We start from the raw sequence: 25716 nt of genomic DNA on the forward strand, positions 1-25716 counted from the left end.
AGGAGCAGGATTAGTTCTTACCTACGTGCCAGAGCTACCTGCTGAACTACCGTGCCCTAGGAAATAATTGGCCCACCTGCAGAAGCTGTTGCCTTAGGCAAAGGAAAGCTTTGTATGTGTAGTATGTGTTACCAGTGTCTTCAGTGCAAATCCTTTCTATTCAGGTCAATGCATTATGGACCATTTTTTACCTCCTTTTTGTTTTATTGTTTTTAATTTTTAGACCTCTTGAGCAATTTTTTAAGGGTGTGGACATATTTTCTGGGCACTAAGCCCAGTTTAGTTTAATTTTCTACAAAATTATATACAGTGTCCCAGATACTGCATCAAGAAATACTGGCTTATAAACTAATATATAAATAAATGAAAAATAAGCACATTCCTTGGTGAAAGCCATGGCAAGTGTCATCTAACTCCTCCACTGTACTTCTGTGACATTATGATTTCTCAATCAAGAAGCCCTACTTATTAAAAAGTAAGTAGTTTCCATTAAGTTACAGAGAAAAATCCTGAGCTGGATCTTGCTTTCAGATTGCTGGAACATTGCTTATACAGCTGACCAATACTGATGTTTTCTTGGGTTTATGACTAACATTATGTTATTAAGACATTAGATACAGTTGTGATCAACATGTTAGAGAATACTCTGTTGATCCTGGAAAAGGTCAGAAGACAGTAACCACATGATTAATGGTATCAGAGTAATGCTCCCATTTGAAGCAGTGCTTAGACTGCAGAAATAGCAGAGCTGGCCTACATAGCAGAATAATAAAAATTCAACAGAAGAGATCTCACAAAGACATGTAGAAATGATGAAAAAGGAAAGCATTATATTGCAAAAACAATTTAAAATAAGTGGAGACCAAAACCATTAATATCTAATCAATTTATGCAAATATATCTCTATACAGAGGAAATTATTGACATCAATATTAATTCTAATTCCAGAGGCAGCTGGACACATTTCTGGGAAGGGAAAAAAAAGTAAATGAAAGTTCCTAACTCCAGTGTGGGAGTTACAACTGTGAGATCTAAGTATTTCCCCACTTTGTGAGAGTGGGTTTTCAGACATCCTTTCCTCATTGCCCTCAGTCTCATGGTAAATATTGTTTGCTGTAGACTTTAAATAACACTCTGTATGATGGCAGATGAACTACTGCCTGTCTATGAAAATGCTAAGTTTTCTACCAGTTCAGGGTAGCTTTTTTCAAATGGTTTTCAAGGAATTACCTGTACAATTCCTTCTGTATTAAGAAAAGATTAACTACTCGCCCTCAAGTTCTGGTTTTAATAACACAGCATCTATACTGCGTTAGCCAAAGTTGCACAATCTTCCCAGGGCAGAATAGCTCCTGTAACTGAGAGCATGTCCTTATTCTCCACCGATGTCAGACAGAGTTAAAATGTGTAGCAGCTTCAGTATCACTGAAGTACAAAGGAAATGCTGTACCTGCATTTTGTTCTTTTAGGGATTTGCCCACACCAGCTCAGGGTAGTTTTTTCAAATGGTTTTCAATTCCTTCTGTACTAAGAAAAGATTAACTACTCGCCCTCAAGTTCTGGTTTTAATAACACAGCACCTATACTGCGTTAGCCAAAGTTGCACAATCTTCCCAGGGCAGAATAGCTCCTGTAACTGAGAGCATGTCCTTATTCTCCACTGATGTCAGAGAGAGTTAAAATGTGTAGCAGCTTCAGTATCACTGAAGTACAAAGGAAATGCTGTACCTGCATTTTGTTCTTTTAGGGATTTGCCCACATAATGAAATGGATAAAGGGAGGCTTGTTCCCCAGTACATGACAAAGTCCTTGAACAGATGTTTGCTTTGAAAAATTCCACATAGGCCAGGAGAATTTTAAAATACCTTCATGCATTTTTCTCACCTAAATATAGTCATATAGATTTTGTTCATTATCTGAAGAAATTGTTATAGTCTGTCACATTGAAAAGTTAAGCTTTACACAGAGGGTCTTTACCTACAGCTATTTACCTACTGGATGTTTTTTTAAGGAAATGCAAAGTGCAAGAAAACCTTCTAATCAGGAAGCAGTGGAGGGATATTGGTTGTAGTATTACAAAAATGGAGAAGTGTTAAATATGTAGGAGTTCATGGCCCAGAATTATCCAAGTATCACAAAACTTCAGCATTTGTCTTGCCATAAGAGTTTTCTTTTTGGATATGTAATACTGGGTTGGGGTGCTATAAAGCATATATAAAGCATGTGGAGCCAGGTATTTCCCTTATGGGTACAAGCTGAAACACAAGTTATTTCATGAAAGATCACTTGTCATATTTTGCCTCCAAAACTGGGTCAAACCCATAAGGGAAATAATTTCACACATTGGATTCAGTATTTTGGCAAGCCAGGCCATTTTTGGACCCAACTACATGTCTTTTAAATGATCAATAAAAGACTTCAGTCCTGAGCTCAGCACTGGGCACTTTCTCCCTTGTGAAGGGAGAAGGAAGAGCTCAGATGGTTCACGATATTTGTAGGACTGTAACACACTGTCAGAAGGACTGTTTTAAAAAACAGGACTTACAGCATAAGAGCATGATTGTAAACATTTTCCTTTCAGTTCTTGGTTTGTTTGCATATTCTCTGCAAGGATTAAGGAAGAAGACAAAGGTGCAGTTGTATTTACAGAATAATCTCCTCCATGCAACAGAGGTAAAGCTTTTTCATTTTCTATTCATTTTTGAGAGAGAATTCTCCACTTGAACTGATGGAGCCTGGCAGGCCCATTGGTGTAGTCTCAAGCAGCAAGAATGTGCTGCCCTCATATGCCTAACAAAGCTCCTGGTCTGCTTCAGCAGGCAGATAAATCTGTGTCCTCTCATGCACAACACTGCCACGTTCCCTCCCTCTGCCATAGCTCCCTCCTACACCATCTGATTTCCTTGTTCTCCTCAAAAACAGGAGGGGAAAGGAAGAGCTACTCTGGATACTACTATTACTGCTTAGTCTTGGACATTGTAGCTGAAGGGAATACTCATCTCCTTTTAACATCAAGGAACAAATTTTAAAATAAGGAGAAACAAAACATGCAAGGTCTAAAATGAAATGCTCCATGCTGAGTTACTTCTGTGCTCCACTCTCCATGTTCATCTTCCAGATTTACAGTTCCATGCCAACAGAAAGAAAATGTCAAGAGTGCCATACCTGCCCTGTTTCCCCCAAACAAAAGAAGTAACAAGTCCTTTTTCTCTAAGAAAGGACAAGTCTTGACTTTTTTTTTTCTAAAGAGAGTCACCCAAAAGAGACTTTTTCATATGGATTTTTTTCACTGATTAAATATATTTCCACAATGTTTTTTTTCATTGTCAAATATATCAGGAAAATTTAGTGACATTAATGTAGTGCTCTTGGTTTGTTTTGTTATAGTAGTAAACAAAATTTAATGAAAGGTAGCTGTATGGAAGCTATGCTCAGTTAATAAAGAAAACTTTCTTTATAAATATTGTACCACTCTTACACACACCAGTGTCTTACTTCAACAGCAGATCTACTGACTGCAAGATGAAGTACTGCAAGAAATTAAAAAGTGTGGCACAGTTTTGCTTCTTATTTAGAAGTCAATGTTCTTATTCCCATGTGTCAAGTCTCTGTTCATATTTTGGAATATTTTTAGTAAATCAAAAAATGGAAATCTATCATTTACACCAGTTATACTTAATTGTTCATTTTTCTTAAATAATCAGCCCCCATTAAGAAAATCAGTTTCCATCCTGCATTGTCTTTTTTGATAAGCAGTACTATCCATTTCCTAGGTGAATTTGTTCATAGAAATGAAGGGGATTCAAATTTTTCATGTACCATTGGTTGGGCAAGGGAAAGGACACAATCTTAGCTAAGGAAATAGATGACAAATCAGTCTCTGTGTGTTTCTTGCTGTCAGCCAAAATGGAGTAACACTTAGTACTTTTGCTTTGGCCTACCTAACACTCTTGATGCATTAAACTTCTGCTTATTAATAAGGTTCAGTATAGAAAAAAAAAAAAAACAAAACGTAGGAGGTGTTCTTTTTTGCTTTGTTTTTCTGATATTGTAGTGATGAATATTATAAAAGAAGGTGACTATGAATACAGCCTACATATTATGTCAATTGTTGGTACTATTAACTGTTTGAACAGATAAATTATTTTTAAGCATTGCAGCCTTTTTTCAGAACATTAGTAGTGTAAAATGAGCTAGAATAAATTATTTTAGTTAAACACTCACTTGAGGACTAAGAGGTTACTTCAATTCTTCGTTCAATGAATATATTTATAGATTGCAAAGGGATTTACAAATCTAATTCCCTTTCAAATTAATGTTAAACCTATCCCACAACTGGAATAAGAGAGAACTTATTAAAAAAAAAAGAAGCTATAGATCTTCTTTTTCAGAATATGACTAGCTATTATGTGTACTGAGTGGGTGACTGTTTTGCCATGTGATCATGACTTTCCAAGTTTCTATATAATCTTGCCTTGAACAGTTTCATGTACAAGATCACAGATGCTGTTAAGTAATCAAGGTAACAGACGACCTTTGCTAAGACCCACTCCAGAAACCTAATCTTTATGCATACATGACTCAAGGATATGAGAATGATTTTCCAATCCCCCATAATTCTACTTCCATAAACTGAGACAGACTATCCTTTCAGAACACTTCACACCTGTACTTTACATGGCAAATATTTCTACTCACAGAAGCAGGACCTATTTAAGCCATAATTCACAGGGATGGCTATAACTTCACTCTGTTCTGGGCTTTGTGAATGTTATGAGCCCTCTCTTTCCCTGCACAAAGACCCTATAGAGAGAGACTGAAGCAAGGAAGAGCTTTTTGCAAACAAGCTCTGGGGATTAAAATTTAAAAAATAAATTGGGACCTATGTATTGTTTCAATTTATATTCAAAATGTATATTCTCAATTTATATTCATGTCTATTCATGTCTAAAATTTCTAAAGGATTATCATACCTTCCTCAACAAAAACCATCTTTCCAGAAGTATCACTGACACACTCTGTTGACTAAAATTTCTGCAATGTTCTTTCTTCCTCAGCAGTAAAGCATATCCATATCAACCAGTTTATAAATAGCAAATAATAGCTTGTGAACTGGTGATGCATTTTCAGGAGTATTTCTGTGACTTTCTCTGTTCATTTCAAAATAAGCAGTTAATCAAAAAGTCATGCAGAAACTTCAGTAAAAATGAGGCTCCAGGTGTTGAGTTGATCTCTTGGACTGTCTTTCAAAGGATGATTCTTCATCTAAGCTTTAAAGATTGTGGGCTACACCATTAGCAGTCGGGGCAAGAGGAAGTTTTCTGCCACACTGCACGTCCAGTAGAAGGTATCCTTTCATTGCATTTCATCGCTGAAGTTGCCCAATATGCTGGGATCTATTTAGACTCTTTAATGGGTCTGTTTGCCTTTTTTAATGCCTTCCCCCCATCTGCTTTACTTTCCTGTGCCTGGGATTAGCATAAAGAATCAGACAGGCTGCAAACTTGACAAATGTGTTATGCCTTGATTTTGAACTGCTGTGACAATCTGGTTTGGAATATGTTGTTAAAGACACTGGGCTCTGTCCCGAGTTGCCCACCTGCCTATCCACCACTAGGCAGCCAGGATCTGGAGTAGATGGTACACAGCATTCCTAACTCTGCGTGGGGGAGGTTCTCTTTGCTATAACTCAGCCATTACACCGTGGAGACAGTTAGAACACACACATACATGCATGAGGCAAGACTTTCGTATTCCATTTTTTACCTCTCAACAGTAACTGAAAAAATGTTAAGAAATTCTACAATAGCTTTTCCTTTCTGTGTCTTCCTCTTCCCTTCCACCCTGACTCATTTTCACAGCTTAGAAATTTTACAAATAGCTCACACACTTGCAAGGGCTGGAGGAGTAGGGAAGGTCCTGCCAAAACCATTTTGCAGCTGGAGAGGGAGGGTGAGATGGCATTTGTTTACATCCTTCTGTTGAGAAGTAAAAACATTTTCCAATCTTTGAAACTGTTGGAAGAGGGAATACATCAGGCTTTCTATAATTCAGTGTTGCTGGTTTCAGAATTTGTTTTTCTATTTATGCACAGTATATCTGGGAACACTTGCTGGATCTTGTTAGGGAGAGGGTCAGGCACTGCAGATAAAAATGGACTACTGTCTGTGCAGACTCCACAATTATCCCTCGTCTTCCTCAATATGCATGTGGTAACCTGGGCTGGGGGCACCACAAGAGCTCTGCTCAGCAAAGTTGGTCTCTCTCAGTCGCCTTGCAGGGGAATGCAGCCTGCCTGGCAGGAGTTGTTCGTTTGGCAGGGACACATGGGCTCCTCTCTCCTCTCTAGGGGCTGGGCAGAAGGTAGGGGGAAAGGGGACCCTGCTGCCTGGCACTCAGCCTTACCTGGACATGTGCTCCCGCTGGGGTCTGTGTGCCTTCTCCAGCCCTAGTTTGGTGAAGATCCCCACCAGCACCATGACTGCTACAACCCCACAGATGATGTAGACAATAAGGTTGGTTTTATCCCGGGTAGGGTCATGCAGAGGGTCGTCTATGCGGGAAGGAGGCTTCCCAGTGTTCATCCACAACGGCGTCTCATAGTTTGTGCAGGTGCTTTGATCCAGCCTTGTCTTCTTGAACTTGCAGCAAAACCTGAAGCCACAAGTGCCACAGCAGAAGATGAACTCCCCCGAGCTGCAGTTAAAGGGGGGGTCCCACTGCCCCATCACGTCAAAGTAGCCCCTGCAGAAGTCTGGGGTGGGAGGTGGCTCGGAGGGGTCTATCTGCTCCCCGAGGCTGGAGTGGTTTCCTCCCGAGAGCACCACAAAGCTCCCCAGCTGCTGGCCAGCTTTCTCCTGAGCCCGACACACCAGCGTGAGAAGGTCCGCCACCAAGTAGCCGAAGAGCAGCCGAATAAAGCCTTCCATTCTGCCTCCCAGCCCCGGCTCAGCGATGCTGCTGCCGCCGCCGCTCGAGCTGCTGGATGCTGCGCTGCGCCAGGAGCTGAACATAAAGGGGCTCCGTCAGGAGCCGGGCGTCCGCTCAGCCCGCGCTCGCCTCCAGCACCACGGACAGCCCCGAACGGGCCGGGCAGGGTCCGCAGCCCCGCGCAGGGTCCGCAGCCCAGCCCCGCTCCGCTCCGGAGCAGCGAGCGCGCGGCACTTGTGGAGCGGAGTGCGCGTGAGAGAGAGCGCGGGAGGAGGAGGAGGAGGAGAAGGAGGAGGAGGAGGAGGAGGAAGAGGAGGACCGAGGGGTGGAGGTGGCGGCGGCGTGCGGGGCACCGCGCTGGGCTGGCAGAGGGGCGTGGAGGGGCCGCCAAGCGGGAGGGCTGAGGCGAGGGCGCTGCAGGGGCGGGAGGAGGAGAGAGGGCGAGCGAGGAGCCTCCCCGCGCAGCCTGGTGCCAGCGCCGGGGGCACCCACCTTCCGCTCCCCCGCGGAGCCCGACGCGGTCACTCGCACAACTCCCTCAGACACCCGCGGCGCCCGCCGAGCCCCGCCCGCGGCCGGGCTGCCAGGGCAGGGCGCGGGAGGCTGGACGGACCCGCCGCGGCATCCAGCCGCCGGGGAAGGGAGATGCGCCGTGGAGGGCAGGCGAGCGCTGTGCCAGCGGGGAGAGCCCAGCCCGTCCTCTGAGGCGGCCGCGGGAAGCTGCGTGCCAGAGACGGGGCTGCCCGCCCGCCTGTCCCCCACCCCGGCAGCCCCGCTGAGGGGCCGGCGACTTCTCCCTTTCTCCCTCCCTCTCTCTCTCTCACCCCCTCTCTCTCTTCCTCCCTTCCAGCCCCTTTGTGGAGCTCTCCGTCCTCGCATCAGCTCCGCCGCAGAGCCGACCCCCGCCTCGCCCCCCTCACCCGCTCCCCGCCATCCCTTACATAAGAGACTTCCCGTCCCGGCGGGCGCTCCCCACAGGTGCGTTTCCAAAAGCGCGGGAGCGCCGCCTCGTCCCCTGCCTCCCTCAGCCCGCCCCCCGCCGAGCGGGCTCGGGGGCAGCCGGCCCGGGCTGGGCTGGGCGAGTCTGGGGCAGCTCCGCGGCAGGAGAGCTCCTCTGCCGATAAGTAGAGCGCTCCTTCTCCCGGGAGCTCCTCTCCGAGCGCTCTCCGGAGACGCACTCACCTGCGAGGCAAAGGCAGGTGTCGCGGGCGGAGCGGCGCCCATGGGGCCGCACCTCCGCTAAGGCCGGGCGGGAGCGGGCCCTGCCCTGGCCCCGGCGTGCCGAGCACAGGTACAGCGGTGCTGGCAGTGCATGCTGCCGAGCAGGGCTTTGTCTGCTAAACATGAGCTGCTCCTGCACATAATTTATTTAAAAATCTCCTTATAGTGTCAGTCAGTTGGCTCCAGAGGGCACGGTGAGGTAGCGGGTTGTTTGCGAGATACAGAATTGAAATAACTTCCCCGAATCAGAGAACTGACTCTGGGAAAGACTTTTTAGTGATTCGCTCTCCATCGCTGTTACTTAACTCTCTCATCTCTGTCGTTTGGTTCGGCGGTAACCTGTGCGAGTAGCAATAATATTATCCTGAATACTATGCTGCCACCAAATGTAGGAAATAAGCCCACTATGGCGTGATTTAACAGTGTGGGCTGGTGCTGAAAGCCGCTTCCCTTTTCCTCGGTGCACGTCTGTGAGTGCCTTGCCGTGGCCTCCAGGGCTGCCCTTGGCTCTGGGCAAGGCTGCTGTGCTGGGGCTCTGCCATGCCAGGCTGCCCTCCCTCTCCCTCTGCATCCCTGGCGCTCTTCAGGAACTTGGGCCAAGTCCGTGTGGAGTTGTTACGCAGTAAATAAATGGAAAGGTGATGCAGAGGACAAAGCAGACGTTTGGAATCTGAGAGGCCTGTAGTTAGCTAATTGCAATCCTTTGCCTTCTCTTAAAAATAGACTCTAAGTACAGTGATGATTCCACTGAACATTTTGACAGTAAGCCTGGCATCCTTGTCCAGGAGGTAGGTTAGAGAGCCCCTTTTTTTCTCAGCAGAGAAAAACAATCAGTCCCAGCCAAAAACCAGCCTTTCTGGGTTTTAATATTTAATTCTTAAAACCTCCACCTCATCAACATCCCCTTTCAAGTCTCCTCTGAAATCATATCATTCCTCCCTTGTGTATACTTCTCTCTGCTATTATTTATTATTTAACACTTTGTGATGCAGTTTGTGCTGAAAATACTGCACAAAATGAATCTTTTCCATGCTTATTATTGCACCTAGAGACATTTAAGGTCCAGTCTGTCAAGCACTTAAGATTATGCAAGTTTCCCTGTTGATTTGACGGCTAAAAAGCTGCTTAAATATTTTGCATTATTAGTGCTATACATGTGTGGAAATAATAACATTCAAAACTGATTTATTTTATGGGTTCTTAATCCTGACTACATATGGTACAAGTTTCTCGTTTTGCTGAGTGTTTTGCTGAGTTCCTATAGAATTTCCTTAAGAATTCCCCTACAAAAAAGAAGCCTGAAGGATTTAGGCTAGAACCTGACCTGTGGGATTCAGGTCCATGGGATCAGAACTCAACCCCAAGTGACATGTGCTTGGGAAAAAACAGGAGGGTGATCAAACCTTCTTGAAAAAAAAATATTTTCTATAGCACCAAGAGATTTTGGATCAGACCCATGGAACCCAGAACCCATAAATCATGCTACCTTAATTAATTATAAGTTGCTTTAGTTAATCTTTCTCTGCCAGTTAGTTGTATTAGCAGTGATTTTAGCTGTACCATGTCTTAGAATTCTAGTAGTGAAATGGAGTTGTTCTAGACTGGGGCACAAACCATTTTTACTAGACCTGTGGCAGTGTGCTTTAATGGCTTCACAGTATATATTTCTAAGAACAACTGCATGACCAAAATATAAACCCACTAGTTACAATAATGGAAATAAAACTAGCTGAGAGAAATTTGTATTACACACAGTACTGAGGCACATTTTGGGTCATTGTGTGATTTTATAAAAGTTTTCACAATTAAGTCAGTCAATAAATGTCTTATTTATTTCAGTTATGCTTAACAAGTTGAGAAACATGAAAGATTTCCTGGTTTCACACCATCACGTTCCACTTTCAAGACTTCAAGAATTTCAAGACATCTCTTTTTGACATTGCTTTAAGGCAAGTAATAATTGCCTACTTTTCTACAGATTTATCCCATAAGGAATGTTCTTTGCTTCTGAAATAACTGAGAGGATGAATGTTTCAACCTGAACCTACAGAGTTCTCTTTACTCAAGTGCATATCCATTTAATTAAATGGAATTCTTACTTTAGGCACTAGGCATATACAAAATTTTTGTTATATTTTCCCTCGAATTTCTTTTACTTGTTTTCACCAAGATGATGTGAATCAATGGCAATGCTTGTGGTTCAACTTTAACCTAGAAAATAGGCACCTTTCCTGGTAAATTCAGTAGCAATGTATACTCGTGTCACCAGGAAGCTGCATATACACTAATACTTGATTTATTGAATTCTGTGTGGAACTGTATATAAAACTGATTCTTGCATGGGGTTTTTTATGTAAGTAAGAGAGTTTGAAAAAGAGTAAAATTAGGAGAGAAAGTCAGTGAGTTAACCTGAATGTTGGGGTGGTGGCAAATATAAAGAGTAGAGAAGAACTAGACCATATGGAGCAATTGCAATTATTATGTTCAAAATTCTGTATTTAATTTTTGTTTATAATAACAATGTTGATGCAAGCTTTGAGTATTTCCCTGGGACTGATTACCTGACAGAGAGAATAGTCCTTTGCTGAGCACTGAGTCAATGGAGCTTTCTAGCTAATCATTATTTCCCAAAAAATGCCCTATAGCTCAATCATTACTATTAACAGACATTCCAGAGCTGTGAATATCTATCAATAAAAAACAGCTAGAGAGGTCTGATCTCAGGCACTTTGATATGAAAGGTATCTTGTAACAAGAAATGTTGTGTGGAAATTGGAATGAAGCAGTCAACGTCTGTTTCCTTGGTAGTCATTTCATGCTGTAGTGGGGTGTCTGGGTGTAGACACAAAATGTTTTGTGGCTAGAGAACAGAAAAAGCAATGGTTCTTTTGTGCCAGATCAAGTGGCAGCAGGTTTGCAACCAGTGCCTTTAAAAGAACCGTTCAGTGGTGGAAGATGTCTGCTGGGCAGCACTAGGGAAGCTTGAGACCTGCAAGAAGTGTCTTAGCAGACATGAGTTAAAGAACTCTTTTAAGAAAGAGTTAAAGAAGTGTGTTTTACCAGGGAGGCTACAAGTGACATAATGTTTATGGATACTGAAAAAAAGTCCTATGATTCACAAATACTGTAAACACCCTGAATCACACAACACAGAAGACTGAGGTTTTTTTTAACAACCCTACATTCTTGAATTTGCATAGATCAGAGAGCCCCATTTGCTTCTACCAAGTTCTGTCATTCCTCTATGAGCAGTCCTTCCCCAGAGGTACTAGTCTTGCTGGGTGGTTAAAATGCATTTGGTTTTAGTTACATAGCAAACATTTCATAAGCCTTTTCTCTTTTAACCAATAACTGCAATCATTAATGTATCAGTACAACAGTGTGTGAAATCCCAACCTGCACTCTGTTGACACTAAATACACTTCTGCTTTTATAAATAGTGAGCACACATCTTCTAACTAACCTTTCTCTTTTCATTAAAAAAGATGCACATATAGACTAGGACAGAAGCAGTTTGTTCTGATAATTTCATGGATTCATAGCAATTTTAACAGGAACATCTCACATTGAGCACTTCTTTGTTATTGTTATCAGGTCCCCAAAAATACAATTTGCACGTAGCAAAGGAATCACCATCGAGAGATTTTAACGAGCCAAGAGGTGCTGCATGAATGGAAAACCATGAGAGACATGGTTTTACAGCTTACTGAGGAGTAATATAATTTATTGCAATTCTATAATGTAGAAATTACCTTTATAACCTAATATTTTTCCTCTTCAGTCTTCTTGTAAAACCTAAACTGTAGTAATTATGTGGGTTGGGTTTGAGGCAGGCAGTAACTGCAACCACATTTGGAGTGGACTTCATTAAATCCCGAGAGTTCTTGTAGCTTCAGCTTAATTCAAAGGAGATTAAGAAAATTCAGACAAATGTAGAAGGTAAATAGAGTACTTGAAAATAAACATACAAGAGCAAATACATGTATAGTGCAAACGTCTTCAGTATACAGCTGTGGGAAGAAAGTGCCAACAGGTCTAAAGCAGCTTCCAGCAGTGCAGCTGAAAAACGAGCTGTGCCCTCGGGTTTGCCTGTTGCACTGCTACTGCTCTGATCCTGAACAAGGAAAGCTGACAGCCAGTTTCTCTCTTTGGCAACACTGACGTTACTTTTGAATTGTAGCAGTATTGCAAGTACCAGTGAACAAGGTACGTTTCTGCTTGTTATAAATTAGACTGACATGGAATTTAGATCTGGAGTGATTGACCGGGTGTCTGAGGATTACTGCAGCTGACAAAGAAGGCTCTGCAGATCATTGCAAACTTGTGCCAGCAAAATCTTTATCTTGTTAACAAAAAAAAAAAAAAAAAAAAAAAAAAAAAAAAAAAAAACTACACAGGATCAAAAAACTTGGAACTGCTTTTGTGTCTTTCCAACTGAAAAGCAAACCACCTTTGTTCCCATGAGTTCAACTTTTCAAGGCAGAAAGGAAGACTTTCTACACAGGCCTAAAATAGCATTAAAATTGTCAAGGTTAAAGTGATATAATAGGCTGTATACTGTGCCTGAGCATAGAGAAGCTGTGCTTAGACACAGAGCAGGACACATAGCAGAGAAAATTTTCTGATCATCTGCTGTTTGACTCTGGCATATGTTAGACCAGCTGAGGAGCTGATCTAACCAATACTTCTTCTAAAACTCCTCAGCAACTGAGATAAAGAGGTAGACAAGTTTAGTCTACAGTGTGCATTCTTCAGGCCTGGAATATCCATGGATAGAAGGCAGAACAAGAAGTCAAATTGATAAGTCAGTTAAAGTCTGCCAGTTTCAGCACTAATAACCCTCAAGGGCTATAGAACTGAGTTGTAAACCTCAGGAGCAACTTGCTCTTCACAGAAATGTAAAGTTGCTGTATTACTTAACTAACAAAATAGTTTAGCCACCATATATTTTGCATGTCTTCCAAAATGTTCTGTCAAGCAACCAAAATCAAAAATTCTTAGTGAAAATTAGACCTTTTTAGTGTGCTTCCCTGATAATAAGCTTTAATGATGTCTCCCTGTATCACTGCCACAACATGCCCATCAGGAGCTTGATGTATTTTGAATCTTATATATAGTACTAATATATAGATGCAGGAACTTTCAGATTTATGAATAAGAAAATTTCTCTTGACAGTTCCATTTTTAAAGGATGCTAACTGTTTTTAAAATGCTCAGGATTTTAAAATGCTAAGTCACAAGACAGAGGAAATAAGTGGCACAAAGTAATTATGGTCAGAGTTCTGTGATACCTTTTTAATTTTATGACACAGTTATCAGTGTCAGGTGATGCTGTCACCAATTTTCAGGTGGCTGTCAGATTCACTTATGTGACTAGGCCTGGCCAAGAGGGTCAGATGTCAAGAAGGTTAAACATCCACGGACCAACTCAGTATCTACTAAATTCAACAACTGTCTGCTCACTGATTTAAAATGGGAACTGCACTGCACTGAGTGATTTTGCTCAAGAGATGCTGAATAATCACAGCTTACATGAAACCACCAGATGTCTGAGTGGTCAGTACATCTGAAAACCGGGTCACATATTTGAAAGCCCAATAATGAATTCAGAAACTAAATTTAGGCCCATATGTTGGAAAGCTGTTGACGTGCACAAATACACACACAGGTTCCAGACCACGCTTTTAGGCAGATGGTAGCAACTGTCCCTTCTTGACTCCACTTGACAGCCAACTGTAAAGAGCAGTGCTAAAGCTGGCTCCAAAGGGATTTGCTCCTCTGTTCTTTAGCATGAAAGCAGTGAGAAGAAATAACCTATCGACCAGGTACTGACAGGTGGGTCAAAAACGCAGGAAGATTTCAAGGTGGAAGAGTAAATGCCATTCCTTATGTTTTCTTTCTAGACAGTGTTCTGATAATGCTAACAATATTCATCATTAATATTTCTGAGCACAGTGCAACTCTGTTACACCTACATAAATGCAATATCTATCTAGAACATCTGTCTAGGTAGTCTGTTTTACTATCTTGAATGAAAAGGCATCAATCTAATTTCCTTGCTCTTTGCATAAAGCCAATATTAAACTGAAAATTTAATGCGTAGAGTAACTAATGTGTAGCAGAATATTTAAAATTATTTTTGTGGTTTTATAACATATATTTGCTTAGAGTTCTTTTTTTTTATTATTGTGAAAGTGCAATGATCCCACAGCTGGATAAATAATAGGACAAATAAAAGGATTTTAACTGCATTGTGAAATGCACATCAGGGAGTCTTAAGAAGTGCTGCAAAAAGGTGCTGACAGCAGATTCTTGTGGTATCTTTTTGTTGTAGTGTTTACTTAAATCAGCAGATTATCTCTAACCTGCTAAATATAATCCAATGTTAATAAAATATTTAGGATATCTGTTCCCTAATACATGTATTTTGAAGATTATTGAAGAGTACAATAAGGTTAAGCACAGTTTTATCACAAAACACTGGTATCTGAGAGTACAGCTTCATAATGGATTGTTTAATCTGTAATCAATATAGGCAAGTAACTCAGGAGTAAAATGTAAAGAAGCTGTGAAAGGAATATTTCAGTGTTATATTGAAATAATATCTATATATGTATACACTTTTATACACACACACACATATAGTTGTACCAGTTATAACAGAATACTTGGTAAGAGGACAACTCACAATTTTCTTGGGTGTGTGTGGGCATTAGTCTGTCATTCACTCCCATACACCTGACAGAAAGCTGGCCTTTTTAAAGGCAACTTTGTCATTTCTATACACCTTGAACCCTTGAACAGGATTTTCAAGTTTAAAAAATGTTCACTGTGAATTTAGGGATTGATCTTCCTAAAAAGAAAAAAATACAAAATTTAAAAGGAAATTGCTCATAATTTCTATGCAAACTAGAAGAGTTGACATGAGTCTTGATAATATGATTAACAAAAACATAATTTAGATGGCTGAACTATAGGATCGCTTTCCTACATCAACAATGCAAATATTTCAACACAGAAAATGACCATAAGTGAAAAAGAGGAGATATCTCATAATACCCAATTATCTCACTTGTTTCTGTCATAATGTTTAGCTCAAGTTAACAAAAAGAAAACACTAAAACACTTGCACAGCAAGATCAGAAATAGATCCTCTGTGTAAAGCCTCAGCCTGGGTCCAGTTTTAAACTTTTTTGTCTCATTGCATAGGATGTTTTTAGTATTAGTTCTGTTGACTATCAATAATTAATTATTGATAGCTGTATGCAATGTCTTGACTCATTATTATTAACAGGAATACTACCATTAAATTCAATGGAGTGAAGACTTCACTCTAAGGAACAAGATTTTATAAGTTTATTCTCATTGAGATGTTCTTTATAGTACATAATATTCAATTTCTTTCAATGAAGTAATTTTATAATGCTAGTGTTCTTCATAATGAAATCAAACCCAAAATCTATCATTAAAAGCTATAGAAAAAAAATACAGGAAAAGATAAAGACAAAAATACAAAGGCCAGAGTCTGATGCTTATTATGTGAGTAAATGTAGAAATATTTAAGGAAATAATATTTCCACAAACAATACAGCTTTAAGTTTCCAGCACATCTGCTGTATATTCCTGGAAATGTGTTCAGCCAGCTCTCAGGTGTCTCTGTGCATCAATCCATGGAAGCCCAAGGGAGGCACGTTCTGCTGGCACAGGGATAAGGAGATCTCTCTGGCACATGCACTCAGGGAAGCTGCCTGCACTGCTGGGGAAACCAGGAAAAATCAGCAGTGGATTCAACAACTCTTCTTTCCACCTCCCTGCCTCCATCCATCCTAAGCATCCTCTCTGTACTCTGTGTAAAAGGATGAGGGCTTCTTCTCACTCCCTTCATGACCTTTCTGGAGCTGGAATTTTCTGGAACAAGAGTAGAGTCATCTCTATACCATGTACAGATACAATTTTCTTGGCAATTGGCATACAACTATGGAGTTGAATCCCTGAGGAATCTGAGCTCCTTAGGAACAAAATGTAAAATCCCTTATTTTCACCTGCTTGTTCAATAATCGTAACAATAGCAACAACAACAAAGCCATCTCTCCTAGGACTCAGGGAAAAACTACAGATCCTTTACTGTGGTTACACTTAGAACTTGTAAAGGTGTTTTGATACCATGGTGATGAACACAGCATAAATGCCAAGATAGGCAATGGATCCAGCTGGCACCTCTCCCTCCTCCCCCACACATCATGGTGTTCACCACAACAAGTTTATGATTTTGTCCTAAAAATCTGTTGAGTCCTGTTGGTCTTTATGAATTTACTTGCACAAATCACAAAATGCTCTCTTCCCTTTGATTTAGTCTAGACTGTATGAGAGGTGCATGATTTTTTTTTTTCAGAAATGACACCCATATGATATACCATTCTCTTGGAAAAAAACCTCCTCCAAAACCCTAGCTGATAAATAAATGTGAATACTCCTTCTTGGAAAAAAATTATATACCTGTCTTCTCAGTCAGTTTAGGAAAAGTTTTACCCAGGATGGTATTATTATATTTGTTCAGGTGAGATTTATTGTTCAAAAGCTCAAACAGAAAGTCCTCTAAGTTAACTTCTACCTTGTACTTTTTCTGTTTACATTGGATTTGTTTAAGGATGAGGGGGTTTGATTTTTTTATTTAGAAGATGAGATAAATACTTGCTAGACTAGGTTATGCAAGAACCCAGAAATATTACAATTCTCTTTTCTTACAGGAAAAGTGTGAAAAATAATAGCAGTCTCATTGATTCACTAAATCTTTCTTGAGATATTTACTAACTCTAAGTTTTAAATAGTAAACACTGCTATTTTAAATTTACAGTTTATTCTAGTTGCACAGTACAAGGATGCCATTGTGCTTGTCACTACTTTGTGTCCTTGCTGGCAGCATCATTATAAGTCAAAGGCTGAGTGGGTATGGACAAGGTGTAAATCTTTCAGCTGCAAAGTACTCTTAAGACTAAGTAGAAGAAATGTTGTTGCAAGGAAAGCAGGTATTTATAAGCCAAGGTTTATAAATCTATTCTTGAGTGTATTAAAATTAAAAATTAAACATTTTTCACTGAGAAATTAATTTTGAAAGTACTTTAGCTACTGAAATATTTTATCTGTTTTCATACCTGAATGTTTCCAAAACAGCTACATTTCAAAAGATGAAGAACTAGGTACTGGGAGAATATTAGTAGATTAAATGCTCTGGATCTAAATGAGACCAGGGCTCCTTTTAGCCAGGATGAATTTCACTCTTTGTTTGCTTGAGTTGCAGCAATTTGATTAACCAAAGTTTATCCAGAAGCAAATTAGTGCTGAAGTGTGAAAATCAGAGCACTGAGACTACTATCATAGCCTTATGCTGGCTTTTTTTATCAGAAGAGTCCAATTAAGCAAACCTGGCAGAAACCTTAAAAGTAAGTATCCTCTGCTGGTTGCTAGTGAAGAATTGATCCCTCTTTTTTTTAGAGAAACAGTACCTGTTTGCCCAATGAGGAGCTGAAGGAGAAAAATAGAGTGTAATACCAGAACTACACAGATTTCTTCTGGCTCTGGAGGCCAAGAGAAAAGACTGGAAATTCTAGTACTAGCTTGCTTATAATATAATTATTTCTGGCTGACAGCAAGGTACAGATGCTTCTTCAGGTCAGGGCTTCCCAATCTGCTCCTCCTCATCCTTGTTGACACTAGCTGGACTTCAATTATTGTGGCACATCAAGGGCACGAACAACCCACATGCAGATCTCTCAATCCTTTAAAATGCACAGTGGGAGGATCTCTCAATCCCTTAAAATGCACTACAGTTTAACAATACTGGCTTACAAAATTGCACCTGCACAGGAAAGAAATTTAGCCTTAAGCAAACAGTTTGTTCAGCCCCCAGAAACTTTGTTGGAGAAAGCTTTGGGCAAACAGAAGTTACAGTTTACTATAGTTTGCCTGAAAATAAATATGTAAATCAACATTTTTTCGGTTAAGTTTGACCTTCTCTGGAGACAAATTAGACTTGAAGGTTTTTAGAGAAGCAAATGGAATATTTTCTTTCCCACCTGCCTGTTCCAGAAGGAATGCAATGATCTCCATCTAGGTAAGCTTGGAAGTATAATAATGAATGATCTTCTGCTAGAAGTTCAGCGCTGGCAAATTCTCACCATTTAAGAATTATCTAATACTTTTTGCAGAAATTATCATAGCTAAGACTAGATTAGACTAGAATTGCTTGAGAACTGGTAGCTTAAAAGGAACTGTCATAAATATTGGAGTGAAGTGCAGCTTGTTGATACAGTATTACATCACATTTTGTACATCAAATAGGTATAGCAAGATCTTCACCCATTGGATCCAATTCATCAATCACAGTTTTTTAATATTGTATACATATTTTGTGTATATATACATTATATATATATATATATATATACATATACACATGCTATTTTTCCAAAGTCAGTTGCTCTGTTCCAAATGGCCAATTTTAAAATGTTTTTCCATAGTGCTTGTCTTGGAGAATAAACTGAAGTGCAGATTCAGACACATTATTATATTCTTCTTGGCATGCTCAGACCTTAAGATGTTTAGAAATATTGTGAAACTGCAAAAAAGACACAGTCAATTAATTCCTTCATTTGAATAATTAAACATTTTAGACACTCCCTCCATACCTTATGTTCAGCTCTAGATCTATTATTAATAGTAGCTTGTACTGTATGCTGCAGGAGACCATGGCACATGATTCCTAGAACCTGGGGAGGAGAACATTTCCTGGCACTATGAATTTATCTACACAATGACAAAGTTGTCTTGTTCTAATTCAAACATGTTTCACACCACAGTAATTACTCCATATGAACGTTGTGCTTTTATTTTAATGAAAAATTCAGCACAGTTAATTATTAAAAAAATGTTATAGTTGATGAATTAATTCAATTGCCTTCAACAAAAATGCTAATCACACTTCACAATTTTTGAGCTGTTTCTGGTCACTCATTCCAGTACCATGGTCTGTTAAGTAAGTCCATGGGATAAATTCATGACCACGGGTCTGTGGCCAGACTCTGGTGTCAAATGGGTGTTGTCAGGATGTCATGGCTAGAGAGGTCTGTGGTGAGGACATCCCTACAGACACACAGCCTCCAGTGTCCCTACTCAGTGGATTGGCATTGTCCCATTTGCTCACTCTCAGGGCCACTCTGGGACAGTGTGCAATGTCCACCATGCTTTTTGAATGAGCCTGACAATGCTTCATAGCAGGAAGGTCTTAGTTCCATCTGATTTTAAAGCTAGAAATTGGTGGCACAGTTCATTTTGCAAGGACACTGGGTTTGTTTGCCACAGAGTACATTTGGAAGGGTTGGATGTAGCATCTTCTCATTGGTAGCCTAGTGTTGTACACAGCCTTCTGCAATTCCTTTCTGTGTATTCCTGCAACCAACTGGCAAACATCAAAATTATCTTTAAGGGTTCCAAGTCATCTGCAGAAGAGGCACTTGAGTTAATTTCTATATTTTGCCTGATGTACAGGGGACATATCTTTATGGTGATCATCCTTCAGCAAATGCAGGAATGGATCAATAAGACCAAGCAATATTTCCACGAATAAAATTTTTCTTCTCCCTTGTTTCAAAACCAGAAGAAATTCAAAGGGTGGGAAAGCCACTTTTCTAGTGTCAATTAGTCTTTATGCTTGGACATTGGACTCTGTTACATTTGTAACAGAGATTTGAAAACTACTGGAGCATTAAAAATTTGAAAGAACACTCTGGGAATACAGACAGTGTTTGTTGTCGTTGACTTGGTTGTTACGAATAAGTACAACTGGAAGGAATCTGAAAAAAATCATTGCAAACACGGGGAAGGAGGCTGGTAGCTGAAGTGAAGGGTAGTACAAAACAGGTGGATTACATTTGCCTTGTAGGGCATGCAGTCTTGTCCTCATCTATTATTAATTTTAAAAGTAGAAGCTTTGTGGTGTATGTTATGTCTTCACTCATAAATCAGCCTCTGTGTGCCTCTACCTGTGTCCAAATTTTCCGTTATTTCTTTTTACCCAAGGCCTGTAAAACACCTACAGATCTTTAGACCAGGAATCTGAGGGAAGTGGAAAATGTAATTTATTGCTGAGATAATACTGTTGAAAAGTGGATCCTTCTGGTTATCTAATACAATCATTAATGGGAAAAGAAAGGTCCTTGAAATTCTGAGACAAAAGTGCTAGACACAGCTGAAGGAGAACCCACACTGAAACCTAAAAAAAAAATCAAGTACTATTTAATTTTCAAATCACATTTCCTACAAATTAAAATAAGGGGTTTGTAATAGCGATAATTACCTATTCAGCAACCTTCATCAGTCTCTGAACTCATTTTCTTCAGTCATTACTTGAGTGAAAAAAAAAATTAAATGGGTCATTTATGGTTTAAATTAATCTGTGCTTTTCCCGGAGTACTTCCTTTGTTCACCTCCAGCTTTAATTACTGAAAAACATTTTGTTTTATAGAAATCTGTGGCAAAATAGATGCATCCTTCATAGTCATCCTATTTCAGGAAGTACAGTGACTGCTATATTAGTGACATCACAGATGGTAAAGTCAATTTTAAGATCTACTTCACATGCAAAACCTGGCATACAATATGAGTGAATACTAATGTGTAGAAGAGTTCTATGAAGAGTTTAGCGAACATAAATCATTCTCCAAAGCAGCAAAGATTCTCTGAACCACTGATGCAATTTATTAGGCTGTATTTTGAGGGGAGTGTAGTGGCAGAGTGGGACTCAGGAAGGCAAATCAACAAGAGGATTTATGTGCCTGATTGATGTACAACTACCTTTTCCACTTCAGAAAACCTAAGTGGAACCTTGTCAACGTAGAGGACGTTTCTGTGGTGTCAAACTTCCCTCTGTAGCAGAAGCTGCATCTTTGCAAAGTGGAATTACAATGGGTTCTCTTTTAAAATTTTTGTAGTCACTCTTTTTTCTTCTCAGGGTCATCTGATGTCACTGTCTATCTCTTTATATCCAGTTTGTTATATCCTGTCAGATGGTGATGTACATGTGCTTCTGAGAAATATATTTGGCTAAAATTTAGATGAACAAAAAAATGACACTTTTCTGAAAGAGAATGAAATCTCTTTATAGAAGGAAAGAAAAAGGAGGGATCCGTTTTTTCAAAACACCCAAATTGCTTGTATGTCACCTGTAACATAAAAATTAGTTTTTCCATTCTGAAAAAAAAATGCTTTGAGCAAGGAAACAAAGAGATTCATCCAGAACATTTGCAACATATTTTGGATTAGCCAATGTAACACAAAAAGACCAATGCTCTTGTTCTACATCTAGTTGAAAAATCTCAAAGTGCTCTGATTGTTATTCAATTTTAATACTTAAAAGATTGCTGCTTCTTTGGGTTTTTTTTTTTTTTTGACAGAAATAGCTACTGTGGTTAATGATCACTAGGGCTTTTATTTTTTTATAATAATATGTCATTTATCAGCAGAGAAGGAGAAAGGACTCTCAAGAGTCATGCATGTAGATACATAAACTAAATACTAATTTTTCTTCCAGTTTTCTGTTTTGCTTGTACATTAATGGAAGATCTGTTTGTTTAAAGTAAGAAAAGTCCAACAGGTCCAAATTGGAGACCAAGATGTGAAATAAAAGGTTTTAAGCCTAGATTTTCTTCTTAGACCAAGTCAAATAGTATTTACCTGAAACCTGTAGTACTCTAAAAACATATAGATATGTATATGGATATATACAATAAATAATTTCTTCAAATCTATTTATATTCCTAATTCCCTTCCATTTGTGGCTGGACAAGATGAGCAACAGGAATCATAAACTTTAGACAGTAGGCAGATGCTGCCCAGATCTGATGGCAAAAATTCTGGAGACCAGTTAAGCCAGAAAGTTCTTATAGTTCAGGATGAGGAGGCAGTCAAATATCACAAATATTCTACATAATTTTGGAAATGGATGATTCAATTAAAACCTTGATTTTTCTATTTTATTCTTTTTCACTCAGCTTAAGCCCTGCTGGGCTTCTATGCAATTTTTCTGTGTCTAGCAGTTTCAATACAAACTCATGACCCAAATATCCATGACTCTTCAGGAGCAGACACTGGATGTGTCAAAGATAGGCACCAGATCAAATAATTCCTCCTAGTCTGGCTCTCTCATTCCCTGGAGTCTTTACTAGTCAGGGCTTTCAAATCTGCTGATAGCCCAGGTCTAAATCACTCAATGAAAGGTGCAAGTTCTCAGAGTACCTGAAAGTGAAATCTCAGGACACAGAATTCTAAAATCAGAGGCACCCTGAATAAAGTAGAACTCTTGAATATTTGGGAGCACAGAAAATTAACAAGACATCTTAAAAAATGAGCAATAACTCTAGATAGAGCCTGTATCTGTGTCAGAAATAGAAATTCAGTGTGCAAAACAAATTGAGTTAAATAGTGTGTTTAACTCATTACATCAACTTTTATATCTCTCATAGTTACAGTGATTCAAGGAATATATTACAGGTTTCTTGAACAAATGGAGCCTGCCCACACTAAATGAGTCAGATAAAAATCAATTACATAGTGGATTTTTAGCTGTGGAAATGATCAATGTCATCATTGTTCCCTTCCTAGCAACAAAATATTGGTGCTGATCAACCAATCCCTTTAAGCTGGTTTGTGCAAAACATTTTTAATATTTTTTATATTATTTTATGGACTTTTTGATAAAGGAAGGCCATTTGGTATCAAGGCCAAATATTAACAGAGCCTTTTTCTAACATTGCTAGCACTCTTCAGTGCAGTAATTCATTTTTATTGTAGTAATTCATTTTTGTTTGTATTGAATATCATAGCTTATGTTTTATCATATAATGTTTTATATCATGTAATGTTTTAGGCTCAGATTGGTAAATTTACTTGTAATAGTGTAGCCATCCTGGAGTCTCAGCAATGGAGCAGAACATAGGAGTATACTCGTAAGAGATACTACTGTAAGTTTTCAGAACTTCCTGATTTTTATCCATTACCTGTTCTTGGAGAAGAAGAGGAGCTGTATCCTATGCCAAACCTTCCAAACGTTGCATCTGCTATGAATGTTGTCCTGTTCAAGGACTCACAGGGAGAAGATATTCTTAAAAAACAGACAATACATTGTATGCACTATTTATTTTTAGCATGAGTAAATCCAAATTCTTTCTAAACAAATACAATTATGTGTGATTTTTTCCTATCATGAGGTTTTATCAATTTCCATTATTTTCTCCAACTTATCCCTCAAGGACTCTTATATATCAGCAGGCACTGAAAACAGATGTTGATATTGCTGTGTGTATTGTTTACACCTCCAACTTTCACTGGATTCCCTGAATTCCAGATGGCACATAGTCATTCTATTCTACATAAAAGATTAAAATGGTTTCGTTTCAAATCTGCATATCTGTCTGTGCATTGTAATTTTAATTCCAGTGTTTAGACCAACCTTGTTATATCCTTTTCACCTTTTGTACTCTTCCAGTTTTGTTCTTTGTCATCTTGTCATTTGCTGAGATTAGGAAAAAGACTCCCATTCTTCAACCACTGCCTTGACTATTTTGCTCTTTATTTCAATTTCTCAACAGAGACAGTAAATTTTAGAATAATTTATTTATTTTATTAGTACTTTATCTAGGTCTTTCGAGATGCATACAGTCTTACTTTAAAGTGCAGTAAAAAATAAAGTCGAATTGTTACTGGATTTTTCAGAATTTCCAGGAACTGTAAGTCTTGGCAGCATGATCTAAAGGACACTCGAGTAAGTCTTAGGAGATCTGAACTCCACAGATCTGCACTATTCTATTCACAGCCCTTACTAAGCTAAATCTTATATAAGAATTTTATATTCAATGCCTGCATTTCCCACTTCTGATCTTTTATTTTCAATATATTGCATGCCCTCCCAGAATGGTACATTTCCCTCTGTATGTTCACACTAACTTTATAAAATTAGTAAAACTCTCAATTTATACTCTATAAATAAAGGAGACCCATGCTACTGTAAATTATTTATTCAGTGCCATTATATTCATGACACTTTGTATAACAAATCAGGTCCTATGACAAAATTCTGATGCTTTATCTAGGCCCCATCTGGAATGAGTCCATGAAAATCTATAATTAAACCAACATAGATCAGTAGTAACTTTGAACGACTTAGTCATAGTAAAATGAGTTTAGCTGTGTAGCATTTGGTCCATGAGATTGGCTTCAAAAATGCATACTTCAAATTTGGCAGAATAAAGGAAGCAGGAGAGAGCTGAAATCCCCCTCCTGCATACACAGTCCTGATTCTCAGTTCTCACGTTTATAAGCAAATGTTCCTTTATTTCTGCAGATGAAAACACTTCTGCACTCAAGCTGTAAAATCACAAGAAAATGTGTTTAAATTACAAAATTAAAATTTCTCGTGGCCTCCTCATTACTGTAAGTAATGCTCAAGGTGATCTAAGATCAAAGGATTCCATTTGAAGAGGAGGCACCATAGGCAGGCACACTCACCATCACCACCTAGAAAGAGCTGAGCATCCTGAGGCTCATCCATGATCCATCCTGCAAAGACATCAAATACAACAGAATACAAGTACTGACAACAGAATTTTGTAGAGGAGAGCACCCTATACATGTCTAGAAAAAAAAAAAAAAAGAGCTGTGAAATTACAGATTTAGATAAATCTAGAAGATTTTACAATCTCCATCTCTGCCAGGTCTGATTCAATCTTTCAGACATGCATAACTTGACAAGAAACATGGTTGCCTTTAGCAACACATCCAGGTTAAGTAAGACAAAGGTAATTCAGGTGCTGATCACAATCTCATGTCCTTGTGCTCCAGAGCCACACTATGCTGCTTTGCCAAAACAATCTACATTTTTTTGGCCTGATCTTGATGTTATTTCACTTGCAAAATTAATCCTGACTTTAGTTGAAGTCACACAGCAATCATATATTCTGGTTTATAGCTGCTCAGCCCTATTAAGCAAATGAGAAGAAAATGGAAAAGAAATAGAAAAGGTATAAAAAAAATTTCTTTGCATGACTGAGCTAACTGCTCTTACATCAGCATGAGCAGTTCTATCATGAGACTGTGATCACCCCTTCTTATTTGTTATATTTTTATATGTTATATATGTTTATATGTTATATTTTTATATTTGTTATATGTTGGGATATTTAGATAGGCTACACCTGAGACTTAAAAATGTGCTTTAGTTTTTATTTGCGTAATATACCACATGCTGCCTCATAAAGAGAGGAAGTGACAAAAACTACTTAATAAAAAAGACTTCCCCTAGCGCTTTCCATCTAATGATCTTTAAGCAGTTTACAAGTAGGACTGAAGAAGCTGTTTTTACTTGTGGATAATAATACCCACATTTTGTAGATGGAAAAGCCATCTAGCCATAGGAATGCATTTTAGTTGACAACATTAACCTTACCTAACACATTGCTGCAGATTTCACACGATGAGCAGAGGCACTCAGAACTCTGCATGTTGTACCACGCAGAA

General features: G+C 39.2%; 1 protein-coding gene across 1 annotated transcript in view; it reads right to left on the minus strand.

Annotated features, from left to right (window-relative positions):
• Positions 1-7538, minus strand: part of SHISA9 (shisa family member 9) — a 177600-nt gene extending 170062 nt beyond the window's left edge. Inside the window, exon 1 of the mRNA XM_041401800.1 lies at positions 6406-7538. Within this exon, the coding sequence (XP_041257734.1) occupies positions 6406-7013 (608 nt within the window). The 5' untranslated portion in view covers positions 7014-7538. The remainder of the gene's footprint in view (positions 1-6405) is intronic.
• Positions 7539-25716: the final 18178 nt, after the last annotated feature.

This window comes from Onychostruthus taczanowskii, unplaced genomic scaffold (assembly GCF_017590055.1).
Source record: "Onychostruthus taczanowskii isolate IOZ18803 unplaced genomic scaffold, ASM1759005v1 scaffold19, whole genome shotgun sequence".
Lineage (NCBI taxonomy): Eukaryota > Metazoa > Chordata > Aves > Passeriformes > Passeridae > Onychostruthus > Onychostruthus taczanowskii.